The sequence below is a fragment of the Carcharodon carcharias genome, chromosome 6 (genome assembly GCF_017639515.1).
Source record: "Carcharodon carcharias isolate sCarCar2 chromosome 6, sCarCar2.pri, whole genome shotgun sequence".
NCBI lineage: Eukaryota > Metazoa > Chordata > Chondrichthyes > Lamniformes > Lamnidae > Carcharodon > Carcharodon carcharias.
Genome location: NC_054472.1, coordinates 5,828,033 through 5,854,382, shown reverse-complemented (window position 1 = coordinate 5,854,382; position 26,350 = coordinate 5,828,033). Strand labels below are relative to the sequence as shown.

Sequence of the window (26,350 nt, the reverse complement as noted above, 5' to 3'; positions counted from 1 at the left end):
TTTGGATTGATTTGAAATGGCATTGGTTTCTGTAATCCATTTTGGCGTTTATGATTATCTGCATGCACATGTATGGAATGAATGGATGGTGAGCTTGCTCCAGTTTCCAGCTGCATGTATCCACTATAGGATAATAGTCACTTCCAAAACCTGTTGATTAGTGCACTGTTCTTGGTTCCAATGAAATATTGCACTTTTTGTTTTTAACAACCCTTTTGTTACTCTTAACATCACAGGTCACGTTTCCTCTAATATCCTTCAATCTTAAATAATTGTTAAATGGATGTGTGTGTTTTCAATTTTTAAAAAAGAAACCTCTTTTCTGTCCAAATAGGGATGGACGAATGCTATTTGATTATCTAGCCGAAAAGCATGGGGTAAGTGGGCATTTGTTAATTAATGTGAATATTTAATTACGAGTGTAAATAATATTGTAGTTCTGCTGTGAAATGACTTGAGTAATTGTTGAAACAAAGCATTTGGACAGTGTAGTCAGACTTCATTTTTAATAGTGCCAATCAATTATTTTGTAACAAACTTCTTCACTAGTTTTAAAACAATTCATCAAATACCTTGGATATGTTTTCAGACCAAATGGAACTTGACTTGATGCAATAAGTTGCTCAGTTATTCTATCTTAAGTGGGAAAACTGATGAAAAATAGTTATTTCCAGAACCATGCACCTGGTATAATTTACATTGAATTGAATCATTTGTGTTTATTCTCCAATGATAAAGGTAGTATCTTAATTTTTAAAAAAAAGTCTGTCTTACCTTCAGCTTATTTTTTTCTTTCTTTTTGAAGTTTCGTCAGGAATATTTGGACACCTTGTACCGATATGCTAAATTCCAGTATGAATGTGGCAATTATTCGGGTGCAGCAGAGTATCTCTACTTTTTCAGAGTTCTGGTAAGTGCTGTTTCCAACAGGTAAATGAAGCTTTGTGCTTGAAGGTCTAGAAGCTCTGATCAGGTTGGTCTTGTTGCCCATGATTAGGAGGAATACGGTTTTTCTGCTTATAGCGGGAGCACTCGTGTGAACGTGTTTTGTCTGCTCTGCCCGATTATAGGTATAACGGACCAAGTTCAGTTTAAATTTGCAGACAGAAGCAGGATTCATTCAGAAAGTAATACTTTCCCTTGGAATTGACTCCGAGTTACATCATAGATCAGGAAAGAGTAACAGTCTTGGAGAATTTACAGCACCATTCAGGCCAACTGTCACACGTGAGCCTCCTCCAATCATTCTTTATCTCACCCTTCAATTCCTTTCTCCATCTTGTATTTAGCCAACTTTCTCTTAAATGCATCTTGCCTCAAATAATCTGTGGTAGAATTCCACATTTTTACCAATCCCTACATAAAGATGTTTCTCCTGAATTCCTAATGGGTTTCATTTGTGACAGTCTTATTTTTATGGCCCTTGGCTTGGTCTCCCACACAATTTGACCATTTGCCTGTGATTGGCGGGTTTTACAGAAGACTATATGCTCATGGAGAACTTGGCTAACCCTATGTGTGAGCAAGGACCTTGGGCTTCACCGAGGCAACTTCCGAAAAGTGTTCAGCTGGCACAATATTACCGAAATAATTTGGCTAGCCCACTGCAAATGCCTTTGATCCTGGGGCCCAGACATTATTCATGACCTTGAAAATGTGTGCCATTCTTAATGCAATAAGGCTATCGTAGATCAAGAGTGCAAGGTGCGACCTAGTGAGTAAGCGCACTGTTTCTCCCCGAAATAAATGGAGTGCTGAAGAATCTAATTGGAAAATTTGAAGTTGAATTTAATACTAATAGCCTATGGTTACCACAATCTAGCCAATTAAAGCAACTGTTGAACTAACTAGGGAACAGGTGACTTTAGATTTGGTATTGTGTAACGCATCAAGGTTGATGATCATATGATAGAGTTTGATAAGCTTGTGTGCTGTGGTTAAGTCCAAACCTAGGATCTTAAATTTATACAAAGCCAGATAGATTAGGAAATTTGAACATCTGGAAATTGTGGGGCAGCAAGGGTCCAATAAGAGTGAGGAATTTAAAGTAATAAATAAATAGTACTGGAGTTAGGAACAATATATCAGTATGGATGGAGGATTATTTGAAGGTCAGGAAACAGAGTAAGAATAAATGGGATATCTTTGGGTTGGCAGGCTGTATGTAGTGGAGTACCTCAAAGAACAGTGCTGGGATCTCTTATTTTGAGCCTATTAATAACTTAGATGAGGGGGCCAAGTATAATACATCCAGGATTGCTAAAAATGCACAGCTAAGTGGACGTAGACCAGTTAAGTGATTGGACATGAAGGTGGTAATGTAGGGAAGTGTGAAGTTAACTACTTTAGTAGAATGAATGGAAAAGCAGTACGCTTCTTGAAAGTTGAGACACTAATAAATCCTGGTATGCAATGGGATTTGAGGGTCCTTGTACATGAATCACAATGTTCAGTGACAGAAACAGGAAAGTAAATGGTAACCAGGCTTTATTGCAAGGAGGTTCAAAGAATCATAGGATCACAGAGTTGATATAACATAGAAGGAGGCCATTCAGCCCTATGTGCCTGTGCTGGATCTCTGCACGAGCAACTCAGCTAGCCCCACTATTCTGTCCTTTCTCTGGAGGCGTGCAAAACTTTTCTCTTCGGGTAATTATCTGATCCCCTTTTGGAATGGAAGAATAAGAAAGTCTTGCTGCAAGTATATAGGGCTTTGGTGAGACCACACCTGGAGTATTGTGTACAGTTTTGGTCTCCTTACCTAAGTAAACATAACTTCCTTGGAGAAGGTGAAGCAAAGGTTCACTAATGATTTTGGGGATGAGGGTATTATCTGTGGAATGACTGAGTATGTCTGTATTCTCTGAAGTTTAAGAGAGGGGTCCTGTTGAAATGTCTATGATTTTAGGAGGGTATGATGGTAAGCCACATGCTGAGAGAACTTGAGGATATGGTCTCAGGATAAGGGTACAGCCATTTTGGACTAAGGTGAAGTGAAATTTCTTCACTCAGGGTTGTGAATCATTGGGATTCTCTTTCCCAGAGGGTTGCAGATGCTCACTTGCTGAGTATATTCAGGATGTGGTTGCAAAGCTTTTGGGCACAAAAGGAATTAAGGAATGTGGGATTGGCTAGAAAAGTGGGAGTTGAGGTAGAAGATCAGCCATGGTCTTATTGAATGGCAGAAATGAGGGGCTATATGGGTTGCTCCTAATTCTTATGTCCTCCTGTCCCTTTTCATGCATGTTTGGACTGATGGTGATTGTATCATAATGCACGTTTCAAGCCTTCCTGCATGAGAAGACTGCCCTGTCCTTTTTGCTTGGCCTTTATGGTCTATTTTGCAGACTTTGGAAGCGGTGCTGAAGATTTGCCTATTGAGCAACCACCCATTTGGAAAGCTATACTTCCAATACGTGCTGTCTGTACAAATTTGCCTTCTAGTCTTTGTGGTTACTCTAATACCTAGAATGTGTACTGATGTTACCATGCTTATCAGTTGCCTAGAATTGCAAGCTCTGCAATCTCCATTAATTGCCATCGGGCAGGAACAGAATTAAGCCAGTATGTTCCTGTACTTTGGGAATGACATAGTTTTTGTCTTTTGTTAGGATTTACATGAAGGAACCCAATATTACTGAAATTGCATGACCTTGAGCTTCCTATTGTTTGCCATTTTAATTCACCACCTTCCTCTCATGCTCACGGTTCTGTCCTCGGCCTGCTACCGTGTTCCATTGAAGCTCAGCACAAACTGGAGGAACAGCACCTCCGATTAGGCACTTTACAACTTTCTGGACTCAACACTGAGTTCAACAATTTCAGACCCTGAACTCTGTCCCCCATTTTAATAGTTTTCTTTTTGCCATGTGCCACTCTGAATCTTGTTTTTCATGTTTTTGCTTTGCTTTCAGACAGAGCTGTTCATTATTCTGCAGTTGACACTCACTCTGGACATGTTTTGTCTCTTTACCACAACCATTACCACTCCCTTTGTCTTTTGTTCCATTTAATCTCTCCCGTCCTCTACCCTATCCCATACCTTCTCTTTTTTGTTCTTCCTCCCCTCCTCACCCCACTTCAACGACATAAATCCCATCACATTTCTACCTACCTTCAGTTCTGAATAAGAGTGTTACGGACTCAAAATGTTAACTCCGTTTCTGTATCCACAGACGCTGCCAGACCCGCTGAGTGTTTTCAACACTTTGTTTTTTATTGCTGTTGGTGTAATCAAAAAATTTTGATATAGATTTAAAAATTACATGTGTAGTTCCACTTTATGTAATCGTGGTAGGGAATATGGAATTGTGTTAGGCTAACGATGGTAACCGAATAATCTATAAAAGATGAACTTTCGGATAATGACAAACGTGTGTTTATTTCTGGGACAGAATTAGTGCACCTTCTCAGCAGAATAACGAATGTTGAAAATTTTGACGACTGTATTCCTTAATCTAAATGTTGCATTTAGATTGAAGAAAGAGTTGCGCTTGTGAGTGGGGAGGTGAGAATTAAGGCAAGGAGGAGAGTACAGACTGAGGTTCCAAGAAAACCTGGAGAGAAGTGACAATCTGCTGGAGCAGTGTAGTGACTGAGAAAATGTTCTTGCGTTGTCTGTTAGCTGTGACTCAGTGGGTAACATTTTCACCTCTGACTCAGGTTGTGGGTTCAGGTCCCACTCCAAGGTCTGAGCACAGGAATCAAGGCTGACGATCCAGTGCAGCATTGACGGAGTGCTGCACTGTCAGAGCTGCTGTTTCTCGGGTGAGAAGTTAAAACCGGGCCCAGTTTTCCCCCAAAGGTGGATGTAAAAGATCCTATCACTTTATTTTAAAGAGTGGGGGAGTTTCTCCCTGGTGTCCTGGCCAATATTTATAACTCATCCTAAAGACAGATTGATCTGGTCATTATCATTTTGATGTTTGTGGGAGTTTGCTGTGTACAAATTTGCTTCTGCATTTCTAACATTACAACAGTGATTACACTTCAAAAGTACTTCATAGGATGTGCTAAGTGTTTTACAACCAGAGTCATGAAAGGCACTATAGAAATGCATGCCTACTCTAATTGATTGTTTCCAAGTTGATGAGAGGCAGCAGCAGGATTCTGTTGGTGCAATGGCTGTAGCTTGGGCAAGTATGCAGTGTGTATCAGCGGATGCAGGGGGGGAGGGAGCGAGCGGCGAGCGTGCAGGGGGGAGGGAGGGAGCGGCGAGCGTGCAGGGGGGAGGGAGGGAGCGGCGAGCGTGCAGGGGGGAGGGAGGGAGCGGCGAGCGTGCAGGGGGGAGGGAGGGAGCGGCGAGCGTGCAGGGGGGAGGGAGGGAGCGGCGAGCGTGCAGGGGGGAGGGAGGGAGCGGCGAGCGTGCAGGGGGGAGGGAGGGAGCGGCGAGCGTGCAGGGGGGAGGGAGGGAGCGGCGAGCGTGCAGGGGGGAGGGAGGGAGCGGCGAGCGTGCAGGGGGGAGGGAGGGAGCGGCGAGCGTGCAGGGGGGAGGGAGGGAGCGGCGAGCGTGCAGGGGGGAGGGAGGGAGCGTGCAGGGGGGAGGGAAGGAGCGGCGAGCGTGCAGGGGGGAGGGAAGGAGCGGCGAGCGTGCAGGGGGGAAGGAGCTGCGAGCGTGCAGGAGGGAGGGAGCGAGGGGGGAGGGAGGGAGTGGCGAGCGTGCAGGGGGGAGGGAGCGAGGGGGGAGGGAGGGAGCGGCGAGCGAGGGGGAGGGAGGGAGCGTGCAGGGGGGAGGGAGGGAGCGGCGAGCGTGCAGGAGGGAAGGAGCGGCGAGCGTGCAAGGGGGAAGGAGCTGCGAGCGTGCAGGAGGGAGGGAGCGAGGGGGGAGGGAGGGAGCGGCGAGCGAGGGGGAGGGAGGGAGCGGCGAGCGTGCAGGGGGGAGGGAGGGAGCGGCGAGCGTGCAGGGGGGAGGGAGGGAGCGGCGAGCATGCAGGGGGGAGGGAGGGAGCGGCGAGCGTGCAGGGGGGAGGGAGGGAGCGGCGAGCATGCAGGGGGGAGGGAGGGAGCGGGGGATGGGGCAGGGGACCTGTATCGTAAGAAATGAATATAGAAAATATCCAAGCTTTAGTAAAGCCATCCTCTGGGTATAAACAGTAATAACTTTCCACATTGGGTATAAAGTCAGCATAAATGGTAAATGCAGTCAAAGCCTGACACCCGACCAGACATTTGAGAACTTCTAGTGCTTCTGTAGGATTGAAGTTAATGCCAGTTTGATGTAATGTAATCCTGGATATGAACCAGAATTTATAATGTCATAAGTTGAAATAGAAGCTTGAAATATGTTTCTGAGGAATTGAAAATTGATTTCTAACTTGAATTTCTGCATTAAATGATGACTTGAGCTTGCTTATGTGGGCAAAGTAAATTTAGATGGAGGAATAAAATCTTTATTTCACAATGTAAATAACTCATGAAGATTTTATTGAGACCACGTTATTGGGGAGGGGTGGGGGTGAAAGTGTAAACATCAACTTCTTGTGAATATATTGATGTTGGTCACTTGATGAGTCTGTTACTTTCAAATGGCTCAAGTAAATGCTTGAAGCCATGGCCTCTGGAACTTTTGTACGCACAGCCACTGAAAATTAGACATTACATCAGTTCAGCTGTAATAAAATCTGACTGACATGCCTTTATTTAATTTCTGTGAAGTGGGAAGTAAGCTACTTTGACGAAATTTTAACAGTGCAAAGCCAAGTTTACCAATTCTCTGCCTTGATGTCTTAAGTTCAGAAAGAGAAATGCTTCAATAATTAGTCAAATGTTTTTCTTTGCATTTTTCCAATTTTATTGATTGACATGTGTATTGCCACTGATTGCATCTGTGGAGTGTTATGCAGCTTGCTATATTTAAAGTTACTGTGCTGAACTAATCATTTACTAATTCACTACAGGAAAGGCAATATCAGTAATTTAAGAAACAAATACACAAATGAAAATGTAAGGATTCCATTTGTTAGAACCAACTACCACTGAAACAGTGCCGTGTGGTGGCTCTGCAGCCATTAACCAAGAAAAGTTAAAATATTTTTTAAAAGTTTGGTTTCTGAATGTGCTAAATGATGTTGTCAAAAGCAAGTTGAAACCTACAGTAGTGAAACTAATTCCACCAAGCTGGCTAGCACTTTATCAGCTTTTTATTGATCAACCAGAATTACTTTACAACTCCCAAACTGTAATCTTACACAGGAAAAGCAGCCTATGGGGCTGCCGCCAATGCTGGCTTTAAGTAGTTTCCGCGTATCAGTGGTAGTTTGCTTTGCCTCACCGGTTATATAAGGGAACAAGTTCTGTCGGTTGAGATAATTAAATTTAAAACAAAAACAGAATTACCTGGAAAAACTCAGCAGGTCTGGCAGCATTGGCGGAGAAGAAAAGAGTTGACGTTTCGAGTCCTCATGACCCTTCGACAGAACTTGAGTTTGAGTCCAAGAAAGAGTTGAAATATAAGCTGGTTTAAGGTGTGCATGTGGGGAAACATTTAATGCGTTTCCTTTCCTTTTCAACAGGTTCCTTCCACGGACCGGAACGCCCTGAGTTCACTCTGGGGGAAACTAGCATCTGAGATTCTGATGCAGAACTGGGAAGCTGCTATGGAGGATCTAACACGACTCAAAGAAACCATTGATAACAATGTAAGCACCTTTCACGTTGCACGCTTTCTCCCAAAGGTTAAATTGAATCAATTTATGGTAAAGTGAGCATTTTTCAAATTACAAGAGTGCATCAATATGCTTAGTATATTGAGTGTGTTTGGTACAAATGGAGCTGTGAAGTGAATTTAACCTGCAGAATAAAAGCTTGTTTCATTTCTTTCTCTCAGTCTGTCAGTTCCCCTCTTCAATCTCTTCAGCAGAGGACATGGTTAATCCACTGGTCGCTGTTTGTGTTCTTCAACCATCCTAAGGGTAGAGACAATATCATTGACCTCTTCCTTTATCAGGCACAGTGAGTACCCCACACACAGCATTTTTCACTTGTTAAACTATGCACACAACAACATTTAACACTCAAGCAATGGAAGCACCCCTTGTTGGGGAATCTAGAACTAGGGGCACAGTTTAAAAATAAGGGATCTCTTTGATGAAGAATTTCTTTTCAAGGCGATTGTTAGTCTTTGGAATTCTCTTCTACAGAAAGCAGTGGAGGCTGGGTCATTGAATATAGTCAAGGCTGAATTAGACAGTTTTTTGATCTACAAGGTGTCGACAGTTATGCGGGGCAGGGCAGGAAAGCGGATTTGAGGCCACAATCCGATTGGCCATGACCTCGTTGATTGGTGGAGCAGGCTGGAGGGGCTGAATGGCCTACTCTTGTTCCTATTTCTTATCATCTTGTCTTGTTATGAACATGCTCTCTACCCTTCCATTGCAGCTTGGTGCTTTTTCACCCAGGAACTGAAAGACTGTTAAGTTGGTCAAACCATTTGCCATAGGGCCATGTATGTTTTGTAAAATTGCATTGAAGCCCAGGAAAAGTGGTTAAGCACCAAGTAGTTTGTTAATCATAGTCACTAGTTTTTACTTCCAGAATCTAAAATTTGAGGCCTTGCAAATATTGGAGTTTTGAGCTTCAGAGCCTGTAAACAAGCTCAAAACATTGGTTTGTTATTGAAAAAACTTGGCTTATTTGTTTGACCCTCAACGGAGGCCTATTTGAAATCCACTTGCAGTTGTTAATGGAACACCTTTTCTAAATGTTCTCAGATCCCAAATTTTCTACAGTGATGATTTGAAAGTAAATCTGAAATGTAGCTTTCAACATTTTCTTTATGGAGCTGCTAAGTTTTTAACAGTTTGATGGAAATCAAACAGCTGACTTGGTTACGTAAATCCTCGATGACTTGCCTCGTGAGAGACACATTATTCTGCGGGTGGCGTCAACTGGCACAGCCGTGCAGTTCCAGAGCACTGGAATAATTTTGAATACGCCCGTAGCAACTAATCTGATAAATATTCAGGGTAGTAAAAAAAAAATGTCAGGAAGGAAAAAGGTGGCTGGGATTGAGCAGAACACTTGGAAGGCATGCAGAGCCAACAAGCAAAGTTGCCCTAGCTGAGCTGTCACCCAGCGGAGCTCTTTAGAAACCAAAGTCATTGGAATTGGATCTGGTACTTGTCCAAAGTGTCCCCGATCTGCATATCACGCCATTTCTGATTCACATTTGTTTAAATGGACTCAGTAACTGGGCATATGTGGCTGGTGCAACATGCCAACTCCAGTTTTAAGACTACAAAGTAAAAATGTTTGGATTTTTTAGATTGTAGTTTGAAATTGTCTTCAATTGTTTGGTAAGTTTAGTTTATTTGGGATGGAATGTGTTTTTAAATTTTTCTTTTGTCACGTTGCTTTAAACTATATCCAGATCTTCAATCTGCTCGTCCTGCTGGTTGGAAGCGATGCTTCCAATAAATGTTGAATTTTACTGGGTGTATTTGTGGCCCACTGAATTCTGATACTTAGGAGTGAATTGCCTATAAATGTGTTGTTGCTGAAGGATTATATAAAGTGAGTTTAATATGAGGGATTGTCAGCATTTCTCCATCTACATAAGATGATGGACATGCACCCAATCAAATCCGTTGGGGATAGGATAGCTTCATGTGGTGCTCTTTTGCTGATTTGCTGAACAGACCAATCCATGAGAAACCACAAGTGCTACATTTGAAGTGGCTATCCATTATTATTGTTTTTGGTGTTGGTGCCTGTTGTCAAGCAGCTATAGCTACTGATCATCAAGGTGGTGCACATCAGCTCTCAGGTGATATCACAGTTTCCCTCTGTCCTCATCTAATGTCTCCCAGGTGTGAAAATCAATGTTTGGGGCCTTCACGTCGTGCTTGCAAACATCTTGAAGCGAAGCTTTGTGTGTCCTGGTTCCCTGGCTCCAGCTACCTCACCATAAAGAGAATCCTTGGGCATACCTGTGTCTTCCATCCAGCAAATGTGCCACAGCCGGCGAAGCCACCTCTGCCTGGCGAGTGCCAACATACTCAGGAGCTTTTTGCCTTTGAGAAGACTGCCGCATTTGAACATGGGAACATAGGAGCAGGAGTAGGCCATTTGGCCTGTCAAGCCTGCTTGACCATTCAGAAGGATCATGGCTGATCATCTATCTCTACGCCATTTTTCCCCCGCTATCCCCATATCCTTTGCTGTTATTGGCATCCAGAAATCTGCCTGTCTCTCTCTTGAACATGCTCAGTGATTGAATTTCCACAGTCCTCTGGGGTAGAGAATTCCAAAGGTTCAATGTCCTCCGAATGAAAACATTTCTCATCTGCCTTCAATGACCGGCCTCTTATTCTGACAGTGTCCCCTGGTTCTAGACTCACCAGCCTGGGGAAGCATCCTATCCACATCTGCCCTGTCATGCCCTGTAAGAATTTTGTAATTTGTTGTTTTGTGATTTTGCTCTTCCACGAGATGTCCGATATGAGGGATATTTTAAGACGTTGATGTATTGAATGGTGGGCTGTGAGGAAATAGCACTTTTGGAGAGTTGACAGGTTGCATGTTGGTGCTTCGTGGAATTTTCATTGGCAAGGGTAGCATTTGTTGCCCATCCCTAATTTCCCATTTAGAAGGTGATAGATGAGCCGCCTTCTTGAACCGCTGCAGTCCATGTGGTGTAGGTACACTCAGTGCTGTTAGGGAGGGAGTTCTAGGATTTTGATCCAGCAACAATGAAGGAATGGTGATATAATTCCAAGTCAGGATGGTGTGAGACTCCTGCAAACGGTGTTCCCATATGTCTCCTGCCCTTCTCCTTGTAGGTGGTGGTAAGGGACAAGGGTTTGGAGGCTTCTATCAAAGGAGCCTTGGTGAGTTGCTGCAGTACATCTTGTACATGATGCACACTGCTGCTGCTGTGCGTCGGTAGTGGAGAGAGCGGATGTTGAAGGTGGCGGATGGGGTCCTAATCATGTGGGCTGCTTTATCCTGGGTGGTGTCAAGCTTCTCAAGTGTTGTTGGAGCTGCACTCATCCAGGCAAGTGGGGAGTATTCCATCAAGGGGTCAATCTTTTGATGCCTTGTAGATGGTGGAGAGGCCTTGAGGAGTCAGGAAGTGAGTTGCTGTCTGCAGAATTCCCAGCTTCTGACCAGTGATGGAATATTCTCCACTTGCCTGAATGAGTACAGCTCCATCAACACAAATTTGACTACATCCAGGACAAAGCAACCCAATTAATTGGCACCCCAGCCAACCGATTACACATTCACTCACTCCAACTCTGGCGAACTCTGGTTGCAGTGTTTTTATAAGATCCTCTGCAGCAACTTGCCAAGGCTTCTTGACAGCCTTGAAGGCAAACCTAGGGACAGGCAGCAAGTGCATGGGATCACAACCACTTCCAAGTTCCTCTCAAAGTCTCGCAATATCCTGATTTGGAGATGAATCAGTTTCTTCTTCACGGGATCAAAGTCCTGAAGCTCCCTCCCTATCAGCACTTGTGGGTTGATCTACACTACATGGTCTGCAGCGATTCAGGAACTGCGGCTCAACACCACTTTCTCAAGGGCAATTATAGATGGACAATAAATGCTGGTTGAGTGAGTGAAGTTTACATTCCATGAATGATTTAAAAATCAATTCAGTTGTGCAACATAGTGAATGATGAAATTTTTGATGCTTTGAACATTGTAACTTGTGACTTGAGAGGTTAATTTTTCTGTAAATGTGGATGTATTTGAAAATTATTCAACCATGACCACAAACATATAGATTGTTCAGAAAAGTCAATTGTATTTGTGTGTTTTATGGAATTTTTCCTGTGATGGTGATTCATTAGATATATTTCACTTGATAAGGGAGAGTTTGTAAATGTTGTAGTGCTCTGAATATAAACCAGCTTCCTATTTGAAAGATTAGAAGCTTTCTTTTTTTAAAGGCAAGATGAAAAAGAATGATTTGAGCAGCCTGTCTTATAATTGCTGAATAAGTGACTTGCAAGCTGGGGTTTGGATCATGAAATCCTTTGGTGTGTAGGGCTTCTGCAGTTTCAAATGAATTGCCCATTTTCAGGCAGTGTGAATGTAAGCGCATGGCTTGCATCTCTGATTGCTGAAGGGGATCTGGTGGCCTTCAGTTAATCTAGATTCTATCAAGGACATGTGGGAAGCTTCTAATGTAGACCACATGAGTGCTAAACGCCTACTGCAGTGCATGATGTGGATGAATCCTGTTCAAATTACAAGATGCCTTGCATGTTGCAGGCTGTTCTGATTTGCCCTAGAGAGTGTGTCACTGATTCTTAATTGCTCTCCTGTTTCCTGCAGTGCTCTTTGGTAAAGAAAAGTGCTTGCTTATTTTATCTCCACTTTTGGTTCTCAGGAGGTGTGTTTTTTTTTTGTATGCTTGGCCTGTGGCATTCAAAATGCCATTGCTCTGTGCTCGTTAAAATGGAATTAAATTAAGTCAAAATGATCTTGCTGTTGATTCATGTAACCAGTGAGGTTGGGTCGAGTGCATTGCTGGGTCCAGGGCTGCTGCTTGCAAACTGGTAATGTGCAGTTTTGTTAAATGACATTGTCCCCATCAGGCACAATGTCTGGGACTCTTTCTACCAAAAACATTTTGAGTGAGCAGCAGGGGTGGGGGAAAAAAGAGATGCAATCTTTAAAAGCTCCTACAGTGACTTTTCTGTGGAACATATTCTGGTAAACACTAATTCTAATTAGTTAAAGAATGTGCTATGCAAAAACTGTATATTTTCCTTAAACACAAGAAATAGGAGCAGGAGTAGACCACACGGCCCATTGAGCCTGCTCCACCATTCAATACAATCGTGGTTGATGTTGGGTTTCAACTCCATTTTCCCACTTGTTTCTGTTATCTCTTAATTCCCTGAGAAACTAAATATCGGTCTATCCCAGCCTTAACTGTATTCGACGATGGAGCAACCACAACTTTTTGGGGTACAGGGTTCCAAAGATTCACAACCCTTTGAGTGAGAAATTTCTCTCATCTCTGTCCTAAAAGATTGACCCCTTTATTCTGAGACTGTGCCCCCCTGTGTTTTAGGTTCCCCGACTATTGGAAACAATCTTTTATTAAGCCCCTTTAGAATTTTGTAGGTATCAATGAGCTTGCCTCCCATTCTTCTAATCTCTAGAAAATATAAGCCCAATGTATTTAGTGTCTCATCAGAAGATCCCCTCATCCCAGGGACCAGTCTAGTGAACCTTTGCTGTATTGCCTCTAATGCAAGTATATCCTTTCTTAAATGTGGAGACCAAAATTGCACATAGGACTCCAGAAGTGGCCTCATCAAAACCTTGCACAACTGGAGCAAGGCTTCTTTATTCTTGTACTCTAATTCCCTTGCCATAAAGGCCAACGTGTCATTTGCCTTCCTAATCGCTTGCTGCACCTGCATGCTAATTTTCTGCGTCCCTTGTATTAACACACCCCAGATCTCTTTGAACATCAATACTTGTAAGTTTTACACCTTTTAAAAATATCCTGCTTTTCCATCCTTGCATCTAAAGTGAATAACTTCACACTTTCCTATGTTATACTTCATTTCCCACCTTGTTGCCCACTCACTTAATCTGTTTGTATCTCTTTGGGGAGGACACAGAGAGGCTGCACAGTTTACCTTCCTACCTAGCTTGGTATCATCAGCAAACTTCGATACATGACTTTCTGTCTCATCGTCTAAGTCGTTAATATATTTATATTTTATGTAAATAGTTGAGGCTCCAGCAGTGATCCTTGTGGAGAGATTTAAGGGGGGATTTAATTGAAACATTCAGCATTGAGGGGCATTTGATATATTAAATAGGAGAAACTGTTTCCGCTGGGAAGAGGATCAGCAACCAGACATAGAGTAGTAAAGAAATTTGGCAAAGAACCAGAGGGGTGATATGGAGAATTTGTTACTTGCAGCAAGTTGTTATGGCCTGAAATGCACAGCCTGAAAGGGTGGTGAAAGCAGATTCAATAAACTTCCAAAAGGAAATTGAATCGATACTTTAAAAAGGTAAGAATTTTCAGGACTTTGGGAAAAGAGCGGGGATAAGTGGGATCCAATTGAATAGGTCTTTCAAAGAGCCAGCATAAGAACTATGGGCCGAATAGTCTCCTGCGCTGTATGATAATACAAAATATCAGTCTACCCATATCAGAATAGATGCAGCTGGGAACCCTCAAGAATCAAAAGGAGGAAATGATATTTTGGTTGATATCTTCAGAGCTTCAACAGTACTGGAGAAGTGGTATTGAAGGATGACAAACGGTTTCCATATTCCTAAATGGAGTAAAACTAGAGTCGGTCCGTTTGCCAAACTTCCATGGTGGAGAACTGTGCTTGGGGACATTGTGTAGGGTATTACAGAATAACTCCTCTTCCTGTTTGTGAAGTAAAATTGAGCACTTAAAATAGTTTTCTTGTCTAACCTTACTCTAAATCTTTTGCCTTTGGCTTGTCTGGAAATGATTTGGAAAAACAACCTCATAATTCGAGTGAATAAGGGCAGAGAAGACCATTGGGGAAATCTGGCCAGTCCCATAGGAGTGTCAGAGCCCTATGTCAAATCATTCACAGGTACTTATCCATCTGATAATTCTTGTAATACCTTGCCTTTAAGTTGTAATAATTGCCTGAGAATCATACTGAGAGGTTCTCTCAAGCTAGGTGATTGCTTCATAATGCGCAGGAACAACGGCGGGTTTCAGCTCGACAGAGCCTTATGAATATTAACTCAAACTGCAGGCTTGTCTGAAAAACTAGGCCTCAGTAAGAAAGTTCTGGAAGGGTACTCCAGGACAAAGTCAAATTGATACAAACATACAAAATAGGTGCAGAAGTAGGCCGTTCGGCCCCCTCGAGCCTGCTCTGCCATTCAATAATATTATGGCTGATCTGTTTGTGTTTTGAGTTCCACGTTTCCATATACCCCCCAAAACCTTAGATTCTTGTTAGGCAAGGGAATCAGTCTACCCATGCCTTAAAAATATTCAGTGACCCTGCCTCCACCGCCTACTGAGGCAGAGTTCCAAAGTCACACAACCCTCAGATAAAAAAATTCTCCTCCTCATCTCTGTCCTATTAGGGCAATCCTTAATCTTAAAACAGTGCCCCCTAATTTTGGACTCATCCACAAGAGGAAACATCCTTTCCACATCCATTTTGTCCAGTCCATTCAGGATTTGATACACTTCAATAAAGTCACCCTTCGCTCTTCTAAACTCCAGTGGAAACCAAGCCCAGCCTGTCCAACCTTTCCTCATTAGACAAGCCACTAGTAAACCTCTTCTGAACCACTTCTAATACATTTACATCCATCTTTAAATAAGGAGACCAAAACTGCACACAGTATTTGAGATACTGCCTCACCAAAGCCCTGTATAACTGAAGCATAGCTTACTTTTATGTTCAATTCCTTTCATAATTAAGGATAGCCTTCCTTGATTACTTGCCATACCTGCATCCTAACTTTTTGTAACTCGTGCACAAGATTACCTAGATCCCTCTGCACCTTGGAATTCTGCATTCCTTCTCCATTTGTGTGATACTCTGCTTTTATTCTCCCTCAAAGTGAACAGCTTCACATTTTCCCAAATTATACTCCATCTGCAGGATTTTGCCCCCTCGCTCAATTTACCTAGATTCGTCTGTAAGCTAGTATGTTGAGTCTTGTTATCATGAAACATCATTTGTTATGGTATTAATAGTTACAGCCATTGTTAACATTAGATTTTTTAGTTCCTGAGAAAATAAAACAAGTGGCCAAAAAGATGCATGAAAATGGAAGAAATTTTCCTCTGAACTAATTAGTTGCAAGTGTGCTGGAAGTTTGCTCAGGATTTGTGGATGTGCCAGTGGGGCAGTAGGCAAGAAGTGTGTGCAGCCATGCTATGTATTAATTGGACTCCCCCAAGACGTTTACATACATATTGGATGAAGCTGTTGAGGTGAGAATTGACACATTTTGAGGTCCTTGTGCATTTAAGTACATATTCAGGGAGGTTATGAGGCTGTTGTGCCTATAGGTGTACTGATACATGAATTTTATATTGGATAAAGGGGTCCAGTAGTTCCTTACCTCCATTCCTGCCCCATATGTGCACAGTATAGGAACTACAAAGTGCAAAAGGCTGTTCACATTTGCTTAGAGCTTCCCCTTTAAGTTGGAAGATGGTTGAGTGTTGGTTGTCATCTCTAAATACCTTCATATTTTAGGGCATGATCTTCCATGTTCCACTCTGTGTCATGTCTAATTGCAGTCTGGAGTATTGCGCTATGGAAACGATAGCCACTTTGAAGTGGTAGGATATTTTCATTTCTCTCACCCTATGTGGGCCTACCGCTGCTCTGTAGTATTCTTCGTTCAGTGGGTGGGTTGAGTGAGTGAACCTCCACTCCCAAGTCCTCCAGTATCCCTTTGAAGCTTGCCAATAAAAAATTTACTAGAGAGCCCCACGGTTGTGTTGACTGGCTTTTTTTGAAAGATGTAACTCTTTGGATGCCTCTCCATAATCACTGCAGTGGGGTGAGTAACCCATTTTGTAGAATGCTCGGATCAGGAGTATATCTGAGAGTTATAATCTAGCTATCCCCTTTCACATTGAGTTGAACGAGTTCTGTGGCTATTTGCTGTGTCAAAATCCTGGAACTCCCAAACAGCATTTTGGGCGTATCTATATCACATGGACTGAGGCGGTTCAAGAAGGCAGCTCACCACCACCGCCTCGAGGGCAACTTGAGATGGGCAATAAATGCTGGCCCAGCCAGCAAAGCCCACATCCCGTGAATGAATTTAAAAAAATTGTTGATTTATTCTGTATCAACATAAGATAACATCTGTGAGATGGAATTTAGTTGGCTTTAGTTATATGAAAAGCAGATTGTGCTTTTGGTGAAGTTTAAATTTGGTAGTTTCCTTGATGTAAATAGCAGCATTGCTTCTTAGTTTGAGAAGATTGGTTTACTCTCTCGTTTAGAACTGTCTGTTTGATGTAGGTATGTGAAGTGTTTGTATCTTCCTGCTTGTTCATTTTGACATCTGCTTCCTGTTGATGGGATATCTCCCTGTTTTAAAAAGTTTCCTGTGTATGCATGAGTTCTGATTGGTGAAACCCTGAAGCAATGCTGATTGGATCGTCTCACCCTGTGATGAATCAAGTCATGAGGCTAACAGCAATCAGTCAGATTCTAACAGTTTCCAATCAATTGTACTTTGGCTTCAGTTTTGAACTCTGGAGTAGAACCATATTGGACTTGAAAGGTTAACTCTGTTTCTCTCTCTACAGATGCTGGCAGACTTGCTGAGTTTTTAAAGTGCTTTCTGCTTTTATCTTAGACCTCGAGCACCTGCAGTATTTTGCTTTTATTTCACTTTAAGCCTCTACCTTCATCAGAGAAAACATGCTATGAAACAAGTGTCGAGACCCTGTTGCCTATTCACCCTTCCATGCTGACCCATTTGAGATGTTGAACCCAATTTGCTCTGCTTCCAGCCTGCCTCTTCTATGTGCATGCTTGTATCACTGCCTGCATGGCCTCCGCAGGCCCTTGCTCCTCCCTGTGTATAATATAGGAGAAAATCAATATGTCTGAATTACCATGGAGTTTGTCTGGATCGAAGAATTAGTGGGTGTCTGGATTTTAACTCTGAAATGGTTACTGTCAAGGAATTGTGCTGCAGAAATTCTTTTGATACCAATTTAACTGAATGAGTGAGTGTCCTCGCAGAAGACAGAATGAACAAAGGTTCAAGAGCGTGAGTGCATAATGAGGCCAACCTTGCCATGGCATAGCAAGAACTTTAAATTTTTGGATAATGAGCAGCAACTTGCATTTATATTGCACCTCTAATGTAGAAAAGCATCCCAAGGCACTTCTGTTATGATCTCCAGCTGAGGCTGTCATTGGACAAGCCTGATCCCAGTGTAGAACCCAGCTTGATAGATCGTAACTTTTATTTGTTTGTTTAGATACATGGAGAGGGGCTACTGAACAAAGTCACAGGAGTCAGCTAATGAACTTTTAACAAAAACATAAAACATTTATTAAACAATAAAAGATGAACTATATTACAATACTCCTTCATCCACAACTATACCTTTACAGATAGGTGTATATATATATATATATATATACAGATTTGTACAAAAGCTATCTTATACTCATGTTCACAGTAAGTACATCATCATGTAAACCAATTGTGACCTGTGGTCAGATACAACACACTCTGAAACCAAATGATAGATGCTACCTCAACCAGATGGATCTCTCATCAACTCCTCTCAGGCTCTTGTTACCATGAGCCAACCAGTCTCACTGAAGTTCGTTTTTCACATTAGGGATTCCAATCTCCACTCTCCAAGAACTTGCTTTGGAATCTTCTCGCAAACCGATGTATTCTCTCAGACACCTTCCTCAAGGGTTCACCTCCAAGGTTTCGAACTCTTCTTCCAATGTTCTTCTCCCCTGGCTCACTATATGCATTCAAGCTGTCTTCCATGCACAGTCTCTCCAACTCAGATGTCAACAGTATACCACTGCTTCACATGCCCATAGCAAAGAGTTACAGACCTTCAGCAGTCTCTTTGGATCTTCTTGCCTCTTGCAAGCTGTTCTCACTTTAAATCTGCTTACTGGAGCTTTTGTCTCTTTGAATCTGAAATTTGGAGCCATTCTCTCTCTCCCTCACTCTTAACTTCATTAACAGGACCTTTTCCAAGTTCCTGATCTTTTTGGGTGGACGGTCTGCTTGAGACTTTCCTGTGTTTGTCTCACTCATTTGGCCTTGGGACCTTTTTGGTTCTCTTGAGAAGTCTGCTCCCACTCTGCAGTTCCCCCTCCCAGTGTCCAGTCTCTCTCAAACTGAACTCTACACTGCTGTTTTTTTAGTTTTTCTGTGTGTCTGTCGGAGGGACCTGCCTCTCTGGAACCCTGTTGCTAGGCAATAGCATTTTTTCTTACTCGTTTGTTTAACTTAGCTGCCGCAGTTGTAAAACTCCCTTTAGAAATGCAGACACCTTTTAAAATGAAACTAAAACTCAACTTGACCTCTTTTTAACACACACATACAGAAAAACAAATCAAACTTAAACATTAAAGCTAAAACTCATTCCTAACACTTAAAATACAAATATAACTTGCTTAAACTATCTCTGCTTCTGTGAAGTGTTAGGAAATAGTCATAGGTTGACACTGAACCAAAGGAGGTACTAGAACACGTGACTAAAGCCTTGGTCTGAGGTATGTATTGAAGTTTTTTAAAGAAGGAAGAGAGGAGTTGGGTTTTGGGCAATTTTGGAAAATTTCAGGGTTTAAGGTCTAGTTGGTGGAGACATGGCTGTCAGTAATGGGATGAAAGCAATGGGGGATGCACAAGAGGCCAGAATTGGAAGAAGACAGAATTCTCCAGTGGGGGTGTACGGCTGGAGATCAGAGATGGGGAAGGGAGAGGCCATGGCTCGATTTGAACATGACGCAAGTTTTAAAAGTAAAGCATTGTGGACCTGGAGCCAATATAGGTCAGCGAGCTCGAGGCTGATGGGTGAATGGAACTCGGTGGGATTTGAGTACGAGCAGCAGAATTTTGAATGAGCTCAAGTTTGTGGTATGGGATGTTGGCCAGGAGAATATTGTAATAATCAAATCTGGAGATAACAAAAACGTGGATGAGGTTTTCAGAAGAAAGACTTGCCTTTCACCATCACTGGTTGTTACAAAGTGCTTTGCAACCAATGAAACATTTTTGAATATAGTCACTTGTAATGTAGGGAAACAGCAGCCAATTTACATACAGCAAGCCCCAGCCAACAGCAGGGTGATACTGATTTAGATGATTGAGGGCTAAATATTGACCTGGAGCCAAGGGATAACTCCTCTTCGAAATAGTATCATGAGATCTTTTCAGACCAGGGCGCTGATGGGGCCTCAGTTTAAAATCTCATTTGAAAGATGCGACTTTTGACAGTGCAGCGCACCCCTTAGTACTGCACCAAGAATGTCAGCCTTGATTTTTGTGCTCATGTCTCTGGAGTGGGATTTGATCCCAAAACCTTCTGATTGAGGTGAGAGCGCTAGCCACTGACATAAAGCTGCTGATAATGGCTGAAGTCAGATGCCAGTTTCGTGACCAGTTAATGAACCCTATTTCTAACTCTACAGACTCAGCCTATTATATATTGTCTTTGTAGGATATTCCATTCATTGTGCTTCATGTTATGTAAATGAAGCTATTACTTGGTAAACCTTTGGCCTATGTGGTGTTGGACGTTGAGACTTTTTGTATTTTGGGATATGCTTGTTAAGTTGAATAAATTCCTGCAAATCGGACAGTTGCTAATTTGAGGTAAGGATTGTAGGGCATCAGACCACTGCAGGAGCAGCTGCTGGAGTATGCATTGGAATCGATCACTATTCAAAGTTGTTGGCCTGTGGAGGGGGTGCAGTGCTATTGTTGAGGGAGGGGTGTTCAGTTGATTTTTTTTGTTTATTCTTTCATAGGGTGTAGGCACCACTGGCTAGGGCAGCATTTATTGCCCAACCCTAATTGTCCTTGCGAAGGTGATAGTGAATTGCCACCTTGAACAAATGCCATCCATATGTTGTAGGAGCACCCACAGTGCTATTAAGGAGGGAGTTGCGGGATTTTGACCCAGTGAAAGTGGAGGAATGGCGATATATTTCCAAGTCAGGATGGTGAGTGGCTTGGAGGGGAATTTGCAGGTGGTGATACTCCCATGCACTTGCTGCTCCTGTCCTTCTAGATGGCAGCGATTGTGGGTTTGGAAGGTGCTTTCTAAGGAGCCTTGGTGAGTTCCTGCAGTGCATCTTGTAGATGATGCACGGTGCTACCACTGTGTGTCAGTGTGGAAGGAGTAAATGTTTATGGATGTGGTGCCAATCAAGCAGCTGCTTTGTTCTGGATGGTGTCAAGCTTATTGAGTGTTGTTGGAGCTGCAGTCATCCAGGCAAGTGGGGAGTATTCCATCACACTCCTGACTTGTACTGTGTAAATAGTGGGCAGGCTTTATGGAGTCAGGAGGTGAGTTACTGTTTGCTGAATTCCCAGTCTCTGACCTGCTTTTGTAGCCACAGTATTTATATGGCTAGTCCAGTTCAGATTTTGGTAATGGTAATCCCCAGGATGTTGATAGTGGGGGATTCAGAAATGGTGATGCCATTAATAGTTTCTCTCTTGTTGGAGATGGTCATTTCCCAGCATGACTGTTACTTGCCCCTTAGCAGCCCAAGCCTGAATGTTGTCCAGATCTTGCTGCATATGCGTGGACTGCCTTTAACTGAGGAGATGTGAATGGTGCTGAACATTGTGCAATCATCAGCGAACATCCCAATTTCTGATCTTATGCTGGAGGGAATGTCATTGATGACGCAGCTGGAGATAGTTGGGCATAAGCCACTATCCTGAAGAACCCTTGCAGGGATATTTAGGACTGAGCTGTTTGACCTATGCTATTGAGCTGAGCAATTTGGTAGTTTTGGTGTGATGCGGTAATGCCGTGACTACATATTTTTGTCATGCAGCATTTTGTCGTACTTCCAGCAATCACTTTTTTTCAAATTGAGTATAGTTCATAGCAATGATACAGTACCAGAGAGGAGTTGAAGGTTGCAGCTTAATTATACGAACATATGAATTAGGAGCAGGAGTAGGCCACCCAGCCCCTCGAGCCTGCTGCAATTCAATAAGATCGTAGCTAACCAAATTTTAACTTTCACTCCACATTTCTGCCTACCCTGATAACCTTTCACATCCTTGCCATCAGGAAACTATCTACTTCTGCCTTAAAGATATTCAAAGACCCTGCCTCTTCCACCTCTTAAGGAAGAGAATTCCAAAGTGTCTCAACCTCCAAGAAAAAAAATTTCCTCATCTGTCTTAAATGGGCAAATCCCTTACTTCTAGATTCTCCCATAAGAGGAAACATCCTTTCCACATCCATCCTGTCAAGTGCCCTCAGGAACTTATATGTTGCAATCAAGTCACCTCTTAGTTTTCTAAATTCCAGCAGGTACAAGTCTAACTTGTCCAGCCTTTCCTTATAAGATAACCCGCCCATTCCAGGTATTAATGTGGTAAACCTTCTTTGAACTGCTTCCAATGCATTTACCCCCTTTTCTAAATAAGGAGACCCATATTGCACACAGTACTCCAAATGTGGTCTTAGCAATGCCGTGTATAACTGAAGCATAGCCTCCCTACTTTTGTATCCAATTCCCCTTGCAATAAACAATTACATTTCATTAGCCTTCCTATTTACTTGCTGTACCTGCATACTGACATTTTGCGATTCATGTACCAGTACATCCAGATCCCTCCGCATCCCTGAGCTCTGCAGTCTAATATGCTTCTGTTTTATTCTTCCTGCTAAGTTGGACAACCATACATTTGCCCACATTATACTCCATTTGCCAGGTCTTTACCTTATCTATATCCTTTTGTAGCCTTCTTACATCCTCTTCACAACTTACTTTCCTTCCTATCTTTGTATCATCAGCAAATTTAGCAACCATACCATTGGTCCCTTCATCCAAATCATTTACATAAATTGTAAAGAGTTGAGGCCCCAGCACTGACCAGCATGACACACCACTTGTCACATCTTGTCAACCAGAAAATGACCCATTTATGCCTACTGTTTCCTGTTAGCTAGCCAATCTTCTTTCCAATCCAGTATGTTACCCCCTGTACCATGAGCTTTTATTTTCTGCAATAACTTTTGATGAGGCACCTTATCAAATGCTTTCTGGAAATCTAAGTACAGTCCTTTGTCCGCAGCACCTTTACTTCTTCAAAGAAGTCCAATAAATTGCTTCAACATGATTTCCCTTTCACAAAACCATGCTGACTCTGCCTGATTACCTTGAATTTATCTCATGCCCTGTTATAATGTCTTTAATAATAACTTCTAACATTTTTCCTATCACAGATGTTAAGCTAACTGACCCGGAGTTTATTGTTTCCTGTCTCCCCCCCCTTTTTGAATAAAAGAGTTACATTAGCTATTTTCCAATCTAATGGAATCCTTCTCAGAACTAGTGAATTTTGGAAAATTAAAACCAATGCATCAACTATCTCACTAGCCACTTTTTTAAGATCCTAGGATGAAACCCATCAGGACCCAGGGACTTGTCAACCCACAGTTCCAACAATTTGCAAAGAACCGCTCCCCTGGTGATTGTAATTTTCTTGAGTTCCCTCCTCCCTTCCAATTCCTGATTTATAGCTATTTCTGGGATCTTATTTGCATCATGAATAGTGAAGACTGATGCAAAATACCTGTTCAGTTCATCTGCCATTTCCTTATTTTCCATTATTAGCTCCCCAGACTCACTTTCTATAGAACCAACACTCACTTTGTTAATTCTTCTTTTTTAAATATCAATAGAAACTCTTACTATTTGTCTTTATATTTCTAGCTAGCTTTCTCTTGTACTTTAATTTTCCCTCCTTATCAACGTTAGTCATTCTTTATTGTTTTGTATATTCTGCCCTAATCTTCTGACCTGCCACCCATCTTTGTACAGTTATATGCTTTTTAAATTTGCTGTCTTTAATGTTTTTAGTTAACCACGGATGGTTGGTCCTCGGGATATTTCTTTCTCATTGGAATGTATCTATTCTGTGTATTCTGAAATATCCCCTTTTAAAGGTCTGCCAGTGCATCTCTATTGATCTAAACCCTTAACCTAAATTGCCAGTTCATTTTCACCAGCTCTGCTTTCATTCCCTGATAATTGCCCTTATTTAAGTTTAAAATACTAGTTTTAGACCCACTCTTATCTCCCTTAAACTGAATGTAAAATTCAATCATATTATCACTGCTACCTAGAGCTCCTTTACTGTGAGGTCATCAATTAATCCTCCTTTGTTGCACAATTTCAGTTCTATTATAGCCTGCTCCCTGGTTGACTCCAGAACGTGCTGATTTAAGAAATTATCCTGAAAACATTCTAAGAATTTGTCATCTATGTTACCTTTGCCCATCTGACTATTCTAGCCTGAATGTAGATTAAAAGCCACCACGATAATTGCCATATCTTTCTGACAAGTTCGCACTATTTCATCTTTGAAACCCTGTCCCATCATTTGGTTACACTTAGGGGGCCTGTACACCACTCCCACAAGTGACTTCTTGCCTTTATTATTTCTCATCTCTACCCAAACTGTTTCTATATCCTGGTTTCCTGAACTTAGGTCATCTCTCTCTATTGTGTTAATGTCGTCTTTAATTAACAGAACCACCCCCTCACCTTTTCCTAACTTCCTGTCCTTCCTAAAAGTCACAAACCCTTCAATATTCAGGTCCCAATCTATGCCATCCTGTAGTCATGTCTCTGTAATGTCTATTAGAAAGTGCAAATAGAAATTAATAAGTACGATCAGTTTTGGATGTTATGTGCATTCAGATACAGAGCCTTAAGTTATGCCCTTTTATTATTTTTGTAACCTCTAGCCTTATATGTTGATTTACTCTCTGTCACGGTCTGTTTATCATCTCCTATTTTAATCCCTTACCCTCTTCCCTTGCCTCTACTCTTTGATATACCACATCTGCCCACATTTGATCCCTTTCCCCCACTATTTATTTTAAAACCCTCTCTATTTCCCTAGTTGGTTCGCAAGAACACTGGTCACAGCAAGGTTCAGGTGTAAACCATCCCAACAATGCAGCCCCCATCTTCCCCAGTACAGGTGCCAGTGCCCCACAAACCAGAATCTGCTTCTCCCACAACAGCATTTAAGCCACGTGTTCATCCCTGATTTTATGTACCCTATGTCAATTTGCACGTGGCTCAGGTAATAATCCAGAGGTTATAGCCTTTGAGGTTGTGCTTAATTTAGTGACTAGCTCCTCATACTCTCTATGCAGAAACCCTTTCTAGTTCTACCTATGTGGTTGGTACCAACTTGGACCACAACAATTGGACCTCCCCACTCCCACTGCAACTTCCTCTCCAGCCCTGAGCAGATGTCCCGAACCCTGGCACCGGGCAGGCAACACAGCTGCTGGGACTCTCACTCTTTGCTGCAGAGAACAGTGTCAATCCCCCTCATTATACTGTCCCTTACTACCAATATATTCCTTTTTGTGCACCCCACTTGAAAGGCTCCCTGTACCACAGTGCCATGGTCAGTTTGCTTATCTACCTTGCAGCCCCCATTCTCATCCAAACAATCTGAGAGAACTCTTAGCCTCTACAATTGTCAAATAGGTCGACACTCCTGCCCTATGGGTCCCCTTACCTGCCTCACTCGCAGTCGCACTCTTCTGTCCCTGACCACTGACCAAATCAGAAGACCCAATCCTAAAGGGTATGACTGCCTCCTGGTACAAAACATCCAGGAACTCTCCCCCGCCCTGATGTGTTGCAGTGTCTCCAGTTCAGCCTCCACCTCAATGACCCTGAGCTGAAGTTCCTTGAGCTGCAAATGCTTACTGCAGACATGTTTGTCCTGGATCACACTGCCATCTAGGAGCTCCCACATCCTGCAGCCTTGACATGTCACCTGTCCTGCCATCCTTAATGTGTTTTAAATAATTAATTATATTCACTTATTTATGCTGCTTTTATGTATTTTTTAAATTAACTTTATCACCAGTTTGTATACTATTGTAAACCTTGGGACTGGAGTAGACCGTAAGCACTTGCCAGATATTCGCCAAACAGCTAGCTTCTTTCCCTGTAGTGGAGTAAGAACCAATTCCTACAGGGTGAGAATGATAGAAAAAGTAAAAGGAAACAAGCATCACCTTCCCCCCTCACCAAACTCCCCCACTCATCAAACTCTCAGGTATGCACTCAGTTCTTCAGCTGCATTAACTTGTTGTCTTGGTTTCACGATTGTGAAATGAGCAAGAATTCTCTGCTGATTTTAACCTTCTGTTTTGCCAAAATGATTAATAATTATGGGAGGGAGACAATAACTTAGATTTATTTAGCACCTTTAACACAATAAAATGTCCCAAGGTGCTTTATAAGAGAATTATAAAACAAAGTAGGACACCGAGCCATTTAAGGAGACATTAGGCCCAAAAGCTTGGTCAAAGAGAGAGGTTTTAGAGAGTGTCTAAAAAGAGGAAGGCGAGGCAGAGAGGTATAGTGAGGGAATTCCAGAGCTTGGAGCTGCCAGTGATGGAGCAGTTAAAACTGGGGATGCATAAGAGGCAGGAATTAGAAGAGTGCTGATATCCTAGAGGGTTCTAGGGCTGGAGGTTAGAGATAGGGAGGGGAGAGGCGAGGCCATGGAGAGATTTGAAGATGAGGATCAAGATGTTCCCTGACTGGAAACCAGTGTCAATCAGTGAGCACAGAGGTGGTAGCATATGGGACTTGGCGTGAGTTAAGGTATGGGCAGC

The 26,350-nt window shown here is 42.4% G+C and overlaps 1 protein-coding gene across 1 annotated transcript in view; it reads left to right on the top strand.

Moving 5' to 3' along the window:
• Positions 1–26,350, top strand: part of LOC121279398 (eukaryotic translation initiation factor 3 subunit E) — a 143,928-nt gene that overhangs the window by 27,393 nt on the left and 90,185 nt on the right. The window contains exons 4-7 of the mRNA XM_041190617.1: positions 335–377; positions 806–910; positions 7,512–7,637; positions 7,826–7,950. Of these exons, the coding sequence (XP_041046551.1) occupies positions 335–377; positions 806–910; positions 7,512–7,637; positions 7,826–7,950 (399 nt within the window). The remainder of the gene's footprint in view (positions 1–334; positions 378–805; positions 911–7,511; positions 7,638–7,825; positions 7,951–26,350) is intronic.